At 41.5% G+C, this 16,956-nt stretch overlaps 1 protein-coding gene across 3 annotated transcripts in view; it reads right to left on the bottom strand.

The window, feature by feature from the left end:
* The window catches only part of LOC114852343 (protein diaphanous homolog 3-like), a 110,987-nt gene that overhangs the window by 57,474 nt on the left and 36,557 nt on the right, over nucleotides 1-16,956 (bottom strand). For all 3 annotated transcript variants that reach the window (XM_055507432.1, XM_055507433.1, XM_055507431.1), the window contains 5 exons: nucleotides 11,240-11,335; nucleotides 10,122-10,216; nucleotides 7,574-7,675; nucleotides 5,635-5,874; nucleotides 4,065-4,194 (listed from right to left, as the gene is read on the bottom strand). In XM_055507432.1, the coding sequence (XP_055363407.1) occupies nucleotides 4,065-4,194; nucleotides 5,635-5,874; nucleotides 7,574-7,675; nucleotides 10,122-10,216; nucleotides 11,240-11,335 (663 nt within the window). The remainder of the gene's footprint in view (nucleotides 1-4,064; nucleotides 4,195-5,634; nucleotides 5,875-7,573; nucleotides 7,676-10,121; nucleotides 10,217-11,239; nucleotides 11,336-16,956) is intronic.

The raw sequence follows: 16,956 nt of genomic DNA on the forward strand, positions 1-16,956 counted from the left end.
TTGACTTGTTCACTTAATTTTTTTTATATTGGCCAAAAATAGAGTATTGTCAGGTATGTTCAAAGTACATTAAAATAGACCTCTGTGTTACAGTGATACATGTAAGGCCAAAAGTATTTGTGACAACATCTCAGACTAAAACTAAAGCAACCATGCAGGACTGAATGTTCCAGGGACCTACTCTTGTAAATAGGATATATCAAAGATAACAGATAATAACTGCCTTGCAACATCACATCAATTCAAAAGAAAGACGAGCTGGAAAGCTAGAATTCGGATCGACAAAGTTCATTCTCTGTTTTCCTAAGTTTTCTAAATAACCAAGCAAACAAAAAAAAAATCAGCTGAACGAGGTGTGGGCAGCATGAAGAAGTGGGAGGAAGCCAGACAGGCAGTCTGTTAATAGAAATGATTAAAGCCCTACAAAGTTGCACTGACTGAGAAAAAAAAATCAAGGCAGGGCATGATATAAACCAAAACAGATTGGGAATTCTTTGCTTCACAATCCAAACTGCAAGCTTTTATGGCGAGGCTCTCTCTCGTGGAAGGGCATATGAACAAGAGGAGACATGTAGGTGACAAAAAAATTAAAGCAGATGCTTTGGGAGAAAAATCTGCTTGGGACCGAAGAGGAGCTTGCGAATAGCATCTGGAATGTTTAGTTAAACACACAGAAATGGTTGAAAACAGATGATGTCAAAGCTCTTAATGAAATATGCATCTGTCACACAAAACTGAAGACTTGTGCAATAATAACTGTGGTTCCGTGCGTTGACAAGCAGCGAACAAACAAATGGGAGTTCCCAAGTCATCCTTGGACTTTTTTGGCAACTCTGTTCTTTCCTTTTCCTTCAGTGCCCCTGTGATCTACAGTGGTTGAAGACAGTTTAAGAAGAATAATAACTGAAATATTTGTAGAGGTCAAATCCCATGTTGAAATCCTTTTATCACTCTGCCAACTTGCTGTGCTATAAATGAGAGCGAGGCGAGCGCACAGCCATGCATGCTCGCTCACAAACAGCCCGGCTCCACGCAGACCTCTGCTATACATCATTGTCTGATGTATGGAAATAGAGAGAGTGAAACAATCCCCGATGTTCCTTCGGAGGCCAAAGCCTGACAGCCAAGTGTGACGAGACTGATGCTGCCGGAGACTGTGAAAACACTAGTGGACTCAATCAATGGCCTGAGCATCTACTACATACAGTACAGTACAGTACAGTAGGAAGAGTGTGGAAGTCTATGAATTGTACTCGCAAATGGACATGCAGTGTGTTTGTTCTGAGCCTTATTACGCAAAATGCATGTGGCAAATCTAAAAAAGAAAGCCTAAGCGTAGAAACCCATCCAAAAATATCGGTATGCTCACGACTTCATAATGACTCCTCAGGGCTAAGCCCTAGAAATTGAACAAAAACATCTTTTGTGTTTTTGCTGAAAAATAAAATGTATGCACACATGTCTATTTAGTATTGCACACTGATTTCCGCACGAGTCATTTGGTGCTGCTGACAGACAGTATTCATAAAAACACACACAGAAGCTCAAATAAGCTGCTTGAGCACATTAACGGGTTTCCACATTTGCCAGGTTCTACAATAAAATCGGCACCACGTTACAGAAAAACAATTCGTCCTAATTGCACAAACCTGCCTGCTATGTGTGTTTGCATGTGTTTGTGAAATAGAACACAAAAGACAGATAGGGGACAGAGAGCAAGACAGAAAAACCGAAAACAGACAAACACAAACAGTAAAGCATCCAGACAGAGATGGACAGATACCGATAGACAGATAAACAGATACGTAGAAAAAGCAAAACTAGGACCGCTTCTCCATGTCAGGAGAATTAATGATTGTTGTGGTGAAAAGGGGCAGAAATGAGGCCGACACAAAGGGACCCTGAACTAAGCTGCAGTTTTGCTTCCCTTAGACAGGAAGGCTGTCTTATAAACAGTCAAAAGACAGGAGTTTTTGCAAAAGATACACAAATCATTACTTTTACCTCTATTCAAACTTGTTTTCATGCTCGAGTATACAGTGGGGTTTGTATCTGTGAGTGTAATGCAGCCTTTTAGTGTGTCTTCAGGCCTCCTGAATGGCTGTCAGTCCTGATGAAAAGCAAGCCACTCAAGAGCATGGCTTACAAAGATGAAATGAGATTTGTGTGTCTGAATACTAGATACCGAGAGGAGAGGCACTAAGTGTATGCATTGCGTAATGGTGCAGTAAAAGATGGGGACATAGAAGGAACACTGCATCCATATAGATGCAAATCTATATTCAGCTTGAGGTCCGTAAAGTGAGGAGGTGAACAAAAAACATCCAAGGACTGAGATTTTATTGATCTCAGCACTGTACTTATAAATCTTTGCCAGGGGCTTGTGGACACAAAGCAGAGTTGGATGGAATCAAACACTCAATAGGAGCATTGTTATCCAAAGACTATCAAAGCATCAACAGGAGCTACATGGTCCTTAGGAAGAAGAGCCAAAATAATAAAGTCCCATATTTCATCCTCACTGTTTTTTATTCCTCACACTTCACTTCATCCTGCTGGGAACACAGACGGGTAAAATCTTTATTGACACAGCTTGAGAAAACACGGCCGCAAACATATCTACAGTAGCAAATACAAACTGTACACACACTGACGCTCGCTGGAATGCAAGAGATGCCTACTGCAACATGGAACACAACAACAACAACAACACTACTAATGGCCTCCTGCCCATCGGTGACCTTTGCTGTACCACAGTGGGCACTCACTAGAGAAAGGCGCAATGCGGTGTGGGCACGTGTTAAACGCCTAGACCGCGTCAAAACAACGGACAGCTGACAGATTGTGTTGACGCGACATAGAGGGGTGAAACACATATAAACAGCCTATTGTTCTTCAGCTGAGCAGCAGATATGACCCGCAGTATTCTGCTGAAAAACTAGCCTATAACTCGGAACGCGCCACAGCACAAGATTAATGTCGGTATCAAACGGCGGTGCAGATGAGCACGGTGTGGCATAGATCAAACACTAAACTGGTAAAATACAATACGTGTTTACAGAATCAACAAGCATCTAATCCCACGATAATCCCCAGAGAGCAACAAAAGTAGAAAGGTAAGAGTGAAGTACAAAAAAACACAGACAAGCAGAGAACAATGCTCCATTTCTGTCGAGCTAAAACATTTCCTAGGCAGGTCTTTGTTTACACCTTACTATCTCATTCCCGGAGCTCTTTAAATACAAGAATGTTTAAAATGAATGATCTACAGTAATACTGACGGATCCGTTTCATTATATAATTCATCGTTATATAAACTAAAAGCAATTACTTTAAGTTTGGTGTTAGTGATTCAAATATTCAATTCAATTATTGCTATTTTATCTACTTGGGCTCACAGTTCCAGAGACCCAACACTGCCATTGTTCATATTATAGGTCATAATGTCTTCTATCAGACAAGGGGCCAACGTGTTCTTTAAAAAACATTTTTAAATTATTCGGTTTTCAGTTTCAATAGCATCCCCATGGCTGCTTAAGCAACACGTCGGTCAGAAGGTAACATTAAAAGGTTCTTTTCATTGAATCCAGAGAAGCCAGCATTGGGAGTTTCAGAGCTAGTCGCACGAAGCCGAAAGACACAGCGGGTACAAAGTCTCATTTGTATGCTTTTCATTTGTCCAACTATGCGATTACTCATTTAGCATTTGTAAGAGCAGCCGGCAGAGTCCTGCTGCTAACATCGTCAGGGATGTTGATTTGACAGGGAGTGGATGAAACTCCCTGTGGGATGTGAGAGCCAAAGAACTTAAGTCGACGCCAGCAGGAAACCAAAATAACAGCAATAGCCGCACTGTGATATGGCCTCCGAGAAAGTGGGAGGTAGACGCAGTGTTAAATCAAGTAGTCATAATCAAGCAGTGTAGTAGTAAGCAGCAGCCTTGCATGTTACAAAAGTCACTGATGTGCAGCGAAGCAGCAATGTGGTTGTAGAAGATGATAATGCACAACAACAACAACACTGATGACAGCAATGTGTTTGGTGCGTATGATGATAACTGTTACCTCGGCTAGCTCGGTCCACATGGTCAAGGTCTTCAACAAACTTGATCACATCTGGAAATTCCTCCTCACATACTTGTGCCAGGAAGTGGAGCAGCGTGGTCTTTTGGTCTGCTGACTTTGTGTCCTTCAGCTGCGGTGAAACAAATACAATAAATTCACTGTACAGAAATCTACAAGGCTGTATGGATTTTTAGCTTCACAGAGTAAATGTTGTGTTGACTGGGTTTCACGCGATTTTGTCAAACACAGCAGAAATATATTCATAATGTGATGACCTCTGCCGTGCTTTGTAGAGCTCTCTCACTGTAGAAAAGACCATTTTTCAAATATTATGATAGATTTTCATCATTGCTCTTTTACAGACTAATTCCAAGATGTCTCTGGGTATCCCTGCCAAACATCCCTCCTGTGGAGTGCATCGCGGCGTATCTCTCTAGGTGATCTATTGGTAGACAGCGTTGTACTCAGCCCCGCTGGGTTTAATCATGTTTATATTATCTTCTCTAATCAAACATTCTCATCTTTCTTTTCTTAGCTGTTTTGCTCTGTTTTTTCCTTCCCGAAAAACCTCAAGTGCTTGCTCATAAAAGGTCCGTCTTTGAATTGAGATGGATGGTAATCATAGTTGACAATGTAAACATTTTGCTTTTTTTAGTTGGACTGGGTGAAATTTTCCTGTGCGCCACCGTGTGCCATGGAATTAAACTGTCAGACTCGGAAGTGGGCACGAAGGTGATGTCTTCCTCTGGATATCCTGCCTCTGACATCACATCACAGTCCCCCAGCATCGGCGTACAATGATAAGAGAACAGGCGCAGGAACAATAGCATTACAGTGTGCTGAACACCAGAGATATTGCTTCACAGACTTTTATTAACTGATTATATTACTGCTGCCAATGCAACTAATCCATCATGTATATGTGCACGAGTCAATGTTTATGTACACACATAGTCTGGTGTTTATATGAACATAAGCACCCCAGTCTAAGAGGGCAGAGAGGTGGCAGTGATGAATGGCTGCAGCGGTTGTTACTGTGGAAACTGCAGCAAGTCCGCCAACAGGTGTAATGTAGCCACTGGAGACGACTCCTACTCTGAGATCACACTCTACCCTCGCCTCCACTATCAGTATGGTACCCAAAACCTAACGTTCCATCTTTAGCTGATGCACACATATACAGCCATAGGTATATTCTGAGTCTGACTCAAGCACAAGCAGGTCTGCAGGAAGGCAAACTTTCATTGGATACTGACCGTGGCCTCAGTTATCTACTCTGAGCGGGCAAATTAGAGAAGAAGTAGTCCCCTGGTTCAGCTGCATTGATAGATTCTAACAGATAGAGAAAAATAAGTCTTCTGGGGCTGATAGTGTTCAATCAATTTAAATAGTTACAATAAAAAGAATCTCATCACCACAGCCACTTTAGATCGGCTTGCCAGATGGAAAACATACAAAAGCTTATCTAGTCTTTTTTTACTCGTTCCGAATCTCAACCACCAGAGGAATAAAGTGTTACATACTGTACTGTAAGTGAACAGTTGATGCTAGGTCTGCATTACAACCTCACCTTGCACAGGGAACTGAGGTCGAAGCCATACGACTGGGCATTTCGAGAGCCAGCATTCATGTAATTCCCCAGCAGCAGCACCAGCTCCAGCAAACGGCCAAAGGAACGGCTCTTCCTGACCTCATCACAGGCAGCATTTACAGCCAGGATGTCTGGACGCAGGTTGTTTACCTGCTCCTCGAACTGCAGCCGGAATAGAATGTGGCTGAGGCGAGGGCGCAGCCGTTTCACGCTGCTCATCTGGGTGAGGAGAACAGTGACACGAAGAGGTGAGGGTGAGATGCGAAGATTGCAAGACGGTGAATAGTACAGAATATAAAATAATTAGAAATTAAAGAGAACAAGAACATTGTGTTAAAGGCAAAGAAAGTCAGAGAACTGAGGTAAACTTAACATAACTACAAACACAATCTTCAACATCTAGCTGATCTAATTTAAAAGACATTTATGCAAGCAGCATGCTGGAAAGTGTTGCTAGGCAGTAGTAATGGATGCTGGCAGTGATTTGATTTGGGACCCAGGTCTGGTAAGTTAATTGTGGAGTTAGTGTCCATATAGGGCAGGCATCAGAGGAGGTGGAATATACAATAGGCTTCCTTGGATTACCACTCTCACATAATTAGAGAAAATTGGAAAATATTGCATTGGGCCCAGGGCCTGGCCACAACAGCTACTGTGTATGTGTGTGGGGCGGTAGGACGGGGTACAGGTTGAAACTGTCTGTTTCATACAACAGCTGGCTACGTTTGATGTCGTCCATCAAGGGTTTAATTATAGCTACTGTAACGTTATCAAATGACTATTTCAGTCAGCGAGTGAATGAGTGAGCGCATGTTTGTGTATGTGTGTGTCTTTACAAAGGGGGGTGAAGGCACAGCACAATAAAAATATAATGCTGAAATAGAGCTGAGACAAGGAATTAATTTGGTGATATGGATATCGCCCTAATGAGGAAATAAGAAAGGTATTGCACCGGGGCATCTTCAGAGGGAAGATGTGCAGCTGCTGTTTCCATAAAGGTTATGAAGTACATTAGACTAAACTGATGGTTCATGACATTATGTTTTCTAATGTACTAAGGAATGTTGAAGATCAATGCACCACACCATGTAAAAACATATCAATACATGCAGGTTTTTGAGAACCTGCAGAGCGTCAATAAAAAGGTTAATCTAAGTGCCTGGTAAAACTGTACGTTGCTAATGTAGGTGTATAGCAATCAAAGCAAAAGTGCTGCATTAAGCTGACTCTCGAGCTATTCTGATAAGAGGAGATCTACAGGCCTCCTTGACCCACAAAGGCAAAGAAGGAAATTAAACTCTAACAATTTTTATCCTTATAGTTTGTAGCTTCCAAGGCAGGCATCAAATCAAACAATCAACAGGTGTAAATGTTCTACTTACAGGCGCCGAAAATGATAATTTTACTATGTACAGTATTGTCAGGGAATTAGTTGCTAGGCAGAAAGCACAAAATGTGATACACCACTTACACTCATTAAGCTTTTTTTTTTTTTTTTTTTAAATAGGCTTGGTACAGACAGAATTAGGCAACAGTGCTGCTGTTTAATGTGCATGCATTTAGTGTTTCAGCGCACAGGTGCCTTGCCTTTACTCTGAATGCTGTAAAACATAGAATTCAAAAAAATCTCAGCTTCAAGATCGATGTGTGTGCTTGCAAGACAAGAAAAAAAGTTACTGAGGGAAGCACATGCAAATATAAGTGCAGTTTACATTACCATAAGATTAAGTAATAATAAATCATAATACAGTACATATTATTTGCTCACTGTTTGTACAATTATGTGCAATCATACATTATATTACATTTAGCTGTTAAAGAAAGTTTATATCTGAGGGTTTCCATTGTGTGTGTGTGTGTGTGTGTGTGTGTGTGTGTGTGTGTGTGTGTGTGTGTGTGTGTGTGTGTGTGTACTTACCACTACCCCAAATTGCTCAGGCTCTGACAAATTTGCGTACTCATTTCCATACTTGGCCAAGGCGTTCAGCTGCTCCTGCTCTGGGAGGTGCTTTACAAGGTTCTGCAAATAAGAGGCAGGAAGAAAGGAGGTGAAAGAAAGCAGGGAGGAAATCAGTGCACACACAAGCAACTGAAGAACAACTGTTCATCTGTTCGCTGTCACTATAGCTTAGTGATAATGGTGTCACACTGCCCGACACAATTTGCTTTAGTAATGTATCAATTTCGCGATTTCTTACAGAACCTTATCTAAAGTGTCCAAAAGTCACGCTGGCAAATGCAGGCTATGGATTTCAAAATGCGACTGCCTGCCCTCCAGGCCAGATAAGCAATGAGTATTTGTGTCTTAATTGAATTTAAACTGTTTCCTTTGTCCTGAGCTTGAAGAGAAATCTCACCTACTAGTGTTCTGTTTGCCAAGCAAGCCTTGGACGGAAAGCACTTTCAACTGCAAACAAAATGAATTCTCTTGAAGGTATATACACAACTGCTATTCTACCATTCTAATTAGTTTTTAAATTAAATTAAATTGAGCAGAAATACAGTGTAGACATGTTGATATTGTAGATGGCAAATGTACCTGGAAATGGCTGATGTTGGTACATTCAGGCGTACAGAGGCTCATTACTAGCTCGCATTAAACCTGTGTTCCAGTGGCACGTTATGTTTGCTACTGAAGTGAACTTAAAAGGCCAATTTGCAATTATGTGAGCACAGCTGAAAACATGAATGTTTGCATGGAAAATGAGGACTTTTCAAGCACATTTTAACTGTAGAATCTGCATTCAGACACATACTGTATATGCACGCGCCTACCAACCTTACAGTGAATTTGTGATTGGGCTTATTAAAGTCAAGTTGATTACATTGCCTTCTCATCTAAAAGTAATAGCCACCAACTGCTACTGTGCGCTAAATATGCCGAACTAATGCATTTAAATTAGGCTGAAAAGCTGCTCCTGATGCACCTTCCATTACTCGTGTTTCTATTGATGCACTATAATAGAAATTTGCTTAATGAGTATTCATTTTTGCAGGTTCAAATTAACAATTATTGATTAAATTAATTCTTTAAAATGTAAATCCATTCTTCGAGCTTGTTTCGGACCGATTGCAGTTGAAATATCTGTAACTCAATCAACTCCGTCCACGTCTGGCCAACACCAGCAACTGCATGACTTCAGTGACATCTATAGTTTAAGCTGCAGAGGATCCGATAACTAAAATGTCCCCATTTGAGCCTCCTTGCACGGCTTACTTTGTCCTTCCGAATTGATTTTGAAGGTTCTCTGCTCGTTTTCCCCGTCCTACACTAGTGACCTGCTCTGTTCCTACACTCCTGTTAGTAGCCTACAGTCGTCTGGCCTGTTGTAGCTGTCAATTCCCAGGGCTAAGCTGAAGACAAAGGGTAGTAGGGCATTTGCAGTTTGGCGGCTATAACAGGACTCCATTTGTATCAGGCAATTGTGCATCAGTCCTCTTCTAGAACTTTCCTCCACAAATTGACTTTTAAGCAGTTTTACACAAGTTTATACACTGGATTTTATTTCATTTAAATTATTTTACCTTACCTGAACTATACCATGAACACAGTTCATTGCTTTTGTGGAAAAAGAAATCTTACATATTATACTTATGCAGACCCTCTCTTCTATATTGTAAAATTGAGCAGAACTGTAGTAAACTGGAATCAAGTGTGCCTAAAAATAAAATGACACCTTCTAAAGGTGGTCTGGCTCCCATCGATAGTGTAACTGCAATCCATACAGTGTGAAAGCTGCTTTTGTAAAGCAGAAAGGCAAGTTGAGAGGTTAACTCAACCTCTTTCTTCAAACTTAAGCAAGCACAGAAAAATCTAAAACCAGAAGCAGCAGTGTAGCTGAAAATTCTTCCTCCACAAAATGGTTTAAAAATGAATGATGTAGGTTCGTTATGTCACTGCCGAAGAGAACAAGAGAATGAAAGAAAGAGCCAGCGAGTCAGACTGGCGCTGTGCCTATTTTAAGCATGTTATACAAGCATTTAGGTAAAATATGACCTTTAACGCATACAGTACAATCCATGGCCACAAAGCTTAGAGGTAATGCTGTAACACGAAATGAACAAAATAAAAATATTATTTAGAAAACAGCGCTAAATGTTGGCACGGTACTTATTTATTTGTTTATTCACAGATTGCCTCTACTCACCAACTGTTTCAACACCTGTTGTACTGTAGGCTTTACAGATGCCAGATACTTCAGCCTAAGGCAAAGCAGACAACTAATCAAGGCGATAGACAAGAGAAGGGGCATGAACTTGCGCAACTGAGTAGGAGCAGGGCAGCGCTAAAAATATACTTTCTGCCTCAAGGAAAAAAAGTTGATCGTGTTCTTTTGCGAAAGTCTTTCAATCTTGAAGATGCGAAGGGGCACATCCAAAATTTAGGTGGTCAGTTCAAGGGCGCCTCTGCTGATGTCACACAAGTAACTGGTGCTTTAAGCATTTTACACAGCTGCATGGTTTACCTGGATCATAGGTTCAGTGAGTTGCTCCTCATCCACCTCCAGAATCATGCGACGGATCTCTTGGTAAGGCATGCGGAAGGAACCGAGGAAGATGGCTGTGCAAGCGAGAAAAGTGCCCAACACAATATGTTTAAACACAAAAGACGTCTAAACGGGCATCGGTTGGTTTTACAAATACATGATGGGAAACAGAACTAACCACAAAACGGAAATCAGTACAGAATTTAAACAGTGATTTAAAAGATCCCATTGGATTCCCCAAGCAACTGATACTGTACCACAAGGGAGTGAATGGCAAATGCCTTGTCAGGATAAGTCATTAGTGTAGCAAGTGGAACCATCAATAAACCTCGTATCACTTAAAAGATAAGTGACTGGGCTCGAAGCAAGATGATGCAGAACTTTAAAGGCCTTTGGGAATATTTTAGCGTACAAACTGTGGTGGTGCGAGTATGATGCGATAGCCCAGCCTTACAGAAAGTAAACTAGATTTAGGTACAACTGGACAAGGCGTTATGTTAAACAATACACACACAAATGGGGATCAGGGCTGCGCTTTTGAGAACACGTTTTGCAGAAGTAGGCCAGCTCTGCATTCCAACTCCCTTATATTCTTGCTAATACACGACACAACAGTCACAGCTCCTCTTGATATAAGCCATCCACATGCAAAGACCTAAGAGTGCTTAAGAGATCAGCTAGGTGCTCATTAATGCTGGGTGTGCTTTTAGAACAGTCATTTTAAGAGCACGACTGTGCGAATGTGGGTGTGTGTGAGCGAGAGACGGAGACAGATGGAGATCAATGTGATCTACTTTTCTTACTTTTCTAATGGTTGCCTAACATGGTTATTTAGCTCAGTGCACTGTACGTGTAAACACAAAAGCACTGGCACCAAATCCACCTTAGCTGTTGCCTTATTTTAATTAATGCAAATGTGTACTGTGGCTGACTGCTGGCCAAGAGTCCCCATAAGACTATGTGTTGGCAATAACGTTGGTATAGTATGAGATATAGTAGCATAAAGATACTGAAATACATCATGAAACCCAGAGACATGATGTGTATAAAGTCGGTCCCGGGGAGAAGAAGTGTGCTCAATAGAAGCAAGTACTTACAAAGATTCTGAGCAATCTTGGGATCGAGCACTTTGAGCTCTTTAATTCTTTTCTTTATGGATTTCTTATCCTCCAGATCCTCTTCTTCTCTTTTGGCTGATGAAGACAAAAACATGAGATTGTTATCAATACAGAAAGACACTAGTCACACAAATGCATGCACTTACTGTATTGCTGACTTATTATTGCTTAAACGCAAACACAACATAGAGCTTTTAAGATTTAGATATTTCAGCGTCAGCCTCACTCGAAATATGTAGGGACAATGTAAAGTGGAATGTAGAGAGGGTATTTTATACATTGCTGACTATTTCCCAGAGCAACTGAAAACAGCGCGCCATGACAGGATGCCATGCAGCTAGGAAAGCATGGAGAAAGGGATTATGACAAAGTGTTGTGATCACATCACTGACAGAGTTTATGGGTGAGCCATAGTTGTTCCAGAAACACAATGTTGTACATCAAGAAATCAGATTATAGAAGAGGGCAAATGTGTTCTGTGTTACCTGGGCGCACACAGGGGGAATTGATAGTACTATTGGTACATGGAAAAAGCACTGTGACAAAACAAGAAGCCAATACGGACACACAAACACCTCTCGAGCCACACTGCAATTGGAGTTCATGGATGGTTTTAATTATTTAAGACACCATATTAAGAGAACTAAATATGCTTCCCAGGAGTATGCTGGGTAATTGTCTGATGCTGTAATTATGAAGAGAGGAGAGGAAAGGAGAGGAGAGATCTACGGGATAGGTACATATTTCTCCTGTTCCACATGGACTTGGTCTTCTTTCAGAGATCCTGTATCTAATTAAAAAGTGAAGAGGTATGCTGGGAGCTCCTACAGAGAAGACAGTTAGCATGTCCCCAAACATGAACACCTACAGTACAGCCCACCACGCACACAGATGCACAAACACAGCCACACGCTGAGCTATCCTTGGACTTACGTGGCTCCTCGGTTGGTACACTCTCCTCAGTGTCTTTGAGTGTGTGCGAGAAGGGAAAGCACAGAGGACAGCCAAGTAGGACAATGGGAAATGTGCAACATAGGAGAGTGAGAGGAGAGAGAAGGGAAAGAGAAAAACCTTAAATTCACAGGACTGCACACCATCCTCTACAGTATGAAATATGAAGAGACTCAGCTGAGGATGGGGTACATGGTCTCTGAGAAGTAAGGTATAAATGTCCACATATACAGTAAAACAAGCGAAACAAAAGAACTAGGCCAAAAATAGTAGAATTCTCTAAAAAAGATTGAACAAGAATTTACCAGATTACAGCTATATCACATATAGACATGCTATTAAACCTTGCTTGGGGCAGACGAATTAACAAATTTGGTGATGTCAGCTTTGTGAAATGGTGACTTAGATTTTAAATCAAGTTTCGAGTAGATGTCAAATTAATAAACGATTGCTTTTGCAGTGCTGTTGATGTTGGCCCAGTGACAATGCAAATGCATTCAGAGGTGACAGGGTAAAAAAAAAGGAAAATGTTTACACAAACAACATTAATGGCTTTCACCAATTCTTTCACAAATTGTACAGTAACGCTGCCATGAGAGAATTACTGATTAGGATTGTACATAACTAAGTTTCTGCCTCTGATCAACCGCACTTCAAGAAAGTAATAAATAAATAATAACAAACGTATGTCCATAAAAATGTAATGAAGTCAATATTGGATTAAAAAACTAGCACAAAGACTTAGAGTATTTATTCATATGGGAATGTTACTTTGATTGGATATTTGAATGCAATATAAGAGTCTAGCCTTAGAAAGCCTCCAGGTTGTATTGATCTAGAATCCTCTTCATAACTTCTAGTCTCTCATTTATTCCAATAACTCACAGATAAAACATAGCATTAGTATTCGGCCACCTTTTTTTCAGTGCATATATACACACCTGGCTGGGTCATTTAATCTATGATCCACCCAACTGATAATACTGGCATGCATCTATCGCCATCATACTGTACAAGGCACAGTGATAAAATGGAAGTTATAAACACACACACACTTTTACCAAACTACCTCAGGTGTTATCAGTAAAATCTGCTAATTAGATTGCCCCCTTCCAACATCACCCTTCATCCTCCCTGGCCTTAAAACTGCTCTACTTCAGGGAACCCTGCTCATTATACACCAGCCAATTAAAATGCCCCGCAGGGGGTCAGAGGTCACTGGTTAATCAATCAGAGGGAGCGCCAACTGTTGTAGTTATCAGATTGCGCCATCACCCAGGAAGTACAGGAGATAAGGATACACTTGTGAGTGCAAAGCACTGGGGAGTCTGAATAGCATCAGAGGTCTAGCAAACTTAGGAATAAAGCTTAGTACAGCAGAGTGTAGGTGTGGTGTAAATGCAGACACTTTCACTCTTTAATCATGAGTGGATTTGCCAGCATTAATTCATCTGCAAAGATGACACACTGTTAAAAAAAAAAAAAAAGGTTGTGAGCCGCATGAGACAGAGCAAGAGAAAAGCAGAGTCAGTGTGGCAGGAAGTTGCAAACCGAGCCATTAACAAAGCTAACATCAGAAACTAAGATCAGATATGACACAAAGGGGAAGCAGGACCCCATCACTGATGGGAGAGCAGTGCACAGACGGACACCAACGCTGGGAAAACCGTCTCAGTTGAAAGGCCTGCCCTGCTCTGCCACAGCACACACTGTGCCAGCAGTCTGCCATCTGAGCACTTCGAGGTAAGACCTCTTAATGAAGGCTTTTGATAAATGTCAAGCTGATGGCAGTACTGTGGTTGACGCAGAAGCTCAGATAGATATGAAAAACACTAAAACTGACCCACCCCAAAGTAGAAAGAGTAGAACTCTAACAATTTGCATTTCTGCACTTCTTACTAACATAAGGTCTTGGGTGTAAAACAAGGCAAGATGGATTGTTTTCTTGGAAAAAGACTGTTGAGTTGAAGGGTCATATGAGGATACAAGTGCAAAGTCATCTAACATTCGTACCTTTAATAATTCTACGGATTGGTTTCGATCCAATCTCTGTCAGAGTTTAAAGGCACTTGACAAAAATATGACAATATGTAACGAGCCACGCACATGTGCTTCGCAAATAGAAGCACTCCCCACAAGGCGGTATCAGTGAATTGTGCCATCAAAGCACTAAAGGGAATGGTGGGTGAAATAAAACTGCTGTGAAAGAGCATGACTGATGCTGTACATGACAGGCAGGCCTCAGAGACAACCAAGTAACACCTCAAATCCCCCCCCCCCTTGCAAGCGCGCGCGCACACACACACACACACACACACACACACACACACACACACACACACACACACACACACACACACACACACACACACACACACACACACACACACACACACACACACACACACACACACCAAACTCTCCTCCTCCTTTCCCAGAGTCTCTTACACTCACAACAGCACTCTATCTTATCAGGATGGATTCCCAATCAGAGAAAACACCTTACTGGAACTGTCCTCCTCTATGCACACACATACACTCGCAATAACACTAATGGCAATTGAAAACATTACTACTACAAACATCCAAATGAGTGAAATGTTGTGACATCTGACATCTGACTGAGACAGTGATGAAATGGATGAGATCTGTGTGCACTTATGTCATTTTATTCATTATTTGTACTATCTTACTTCTTGAAGAACTCCATCCTTGAGTTGACTTTTCTCTTAATGAGGCTTCATTATTTATGGCATGTTTTACCGATATGATCGTCTCCCCCTGAGAAAGCAGATACACAAGCACCAAGCGAGGAAACTTTCAGGGCAGCAGTTTTAAAAAGGGTAATTAAATCACTGTGTTGTTTTCCAATAGCCAATCAAGCCAGTCATGCAGGTAAAGCTTAAATCACTGCTATTAGGGGAGTTTCAGTAGCAGGTATAATTTGGGGGGGGGGGGTCTTAAAATGTGGAAAAAGAAACACCAGGGATACATACATAACACACATACGCATACACATACGCATACACATACACATACACACGACTGCCTGAAGCAAAATCCACTATGAGACATCTGATGCACAGGAGGGAGGCTGTCTGCAGCAAGTGAACAAATCCACCATTCCGACACATCTGTCAACTCCACAGTCAACAGAAGAGAGATGAACAGTCAAACCAGCCGCTCAGTCTGACTGTTGACTCACTGTATGGTTCTGATCCAGATAAGTCCTGAATTTGAGTCAGCCTGACAGAAAGCACTAGAGACATCCAGTACAGCACGTCCAGCAGCCACTTTTGACCAGCCACACCTGGCCTCAACCTCTCGCTCCTCAGCGCACACGCGCCGACGTGGCAGCCTACAGTAGCGAGCTGGGTGTGTGAGTGAGACGAGGAGGGAGCAACGAGTAATGAAATGAGAAGCTGTGTTGTGAGCGAGCTAATCAAAGTGCACGATACAGGGCCACCTCTCTCTGTGATCCAGACTAGATGACCCAGGGCCATAATTAGTCTGAGACTTTCATTCCGATAGCTGCAAATTAACAGACTTCATTAGGGTTTTTCTCTTGCCTCGTTACTTATTCCAGTTATACCAAGATCGTTTCGAAGTCAAACCACTGAATTTTCTCCTGCATGAGCATCAGTGTGCCAGTCAACAGCACTCAATAAAAAAAAGGGACCGCTATTCACATTTGAAAGCAAATTCACAATTACTAGTGTACTGAAGCTACACCAAAAGACTCGCATTGAATTAGAAACCTTTAGTTAATGTTGTGTACTGACCTGTGCAGATGAATTTGAGCCATACCCGTATTCTCAGTGGACTAGTGCCCTCTAAAGGCCTCATGCAGACCTACCAGCCACATCTAAATATGTATGCGTGTATGTGCGCGTTTTAAAATTAGTATTTTCTGACTACTCTGTCATATCAGGTATGAAGCATTATTATCTCCTTTTCCTTTCAGTATGTGACAGCCCCAGTCCAATCTGAACAGTTGTTAAGCCCACCCTAACATTTTCCAAGTCATTCAGTGGATTGATGACAGCCTAAATCATTCATCTTTGAAGTCATTTTCCAGTTTTTTTCCCCCTGTGCCGGTGCAAAACACGGCTCTGCCCGCCCCTTCACCGCTTCTCCTGTCGCATATACACAAACCTACATGTGTGGATGAAAAATCACCACGGAAAAATAAAGTCACAAAAGCAAATATGTTTTTAACGAGCGAGCCTATTACTTTGGTGATGTGAGAACATAAAAACACAAATTGGGAATAAATTGAGGTGCTGATGCTTGAGAAACTGAAGTGGAAGAAAGAAAGGGAGACAGGAGAAAATAATGGAGGAGAAAAGGTGGGGGGGGGGTGTCGGGGAGAAGAAGGTGGAGCAAAATGTGTGTACGTGGGTCATAAAACACAAATGTGTGACGTGACATTTTTAAGCATTTCAGGACGCCCTCGCAGGTAATCTGTGTGTCTTTGATAACGCAAACTAATGGTCCTGCAGCAGCAGCCAATTTACTGCTAAATATGTTTTAACATGGAAAATTTCTAAATATACTGTATATGAAAATAAGATGGACATAGTGAGGAAGAAAAAGAGTAGCCATCCATATGTGATCAGATGCCCTATTCAAAAACAATGAAAGGAGGCTTTAATGATAATGCATTTGATGGTATCCCTCATAATGGCAGCCACATGAAAAGTCATTATAGAACTAATGGTGTTCTTCAAAATGTCACAGCAAAA

Source organism: Betta splendens, chromosome 3 (assembly GCF_900634795.4).
Source record: "Betta splendens chromosome 3, fBetSpl5.4, whole genome shotgun sequence".
Taxonomy (NCBI): Eukaryota; Metazoa; Chordata; class Actinopteri; order Anabantiformes; family Osphronemidae; genus Betta; species Betta splendens.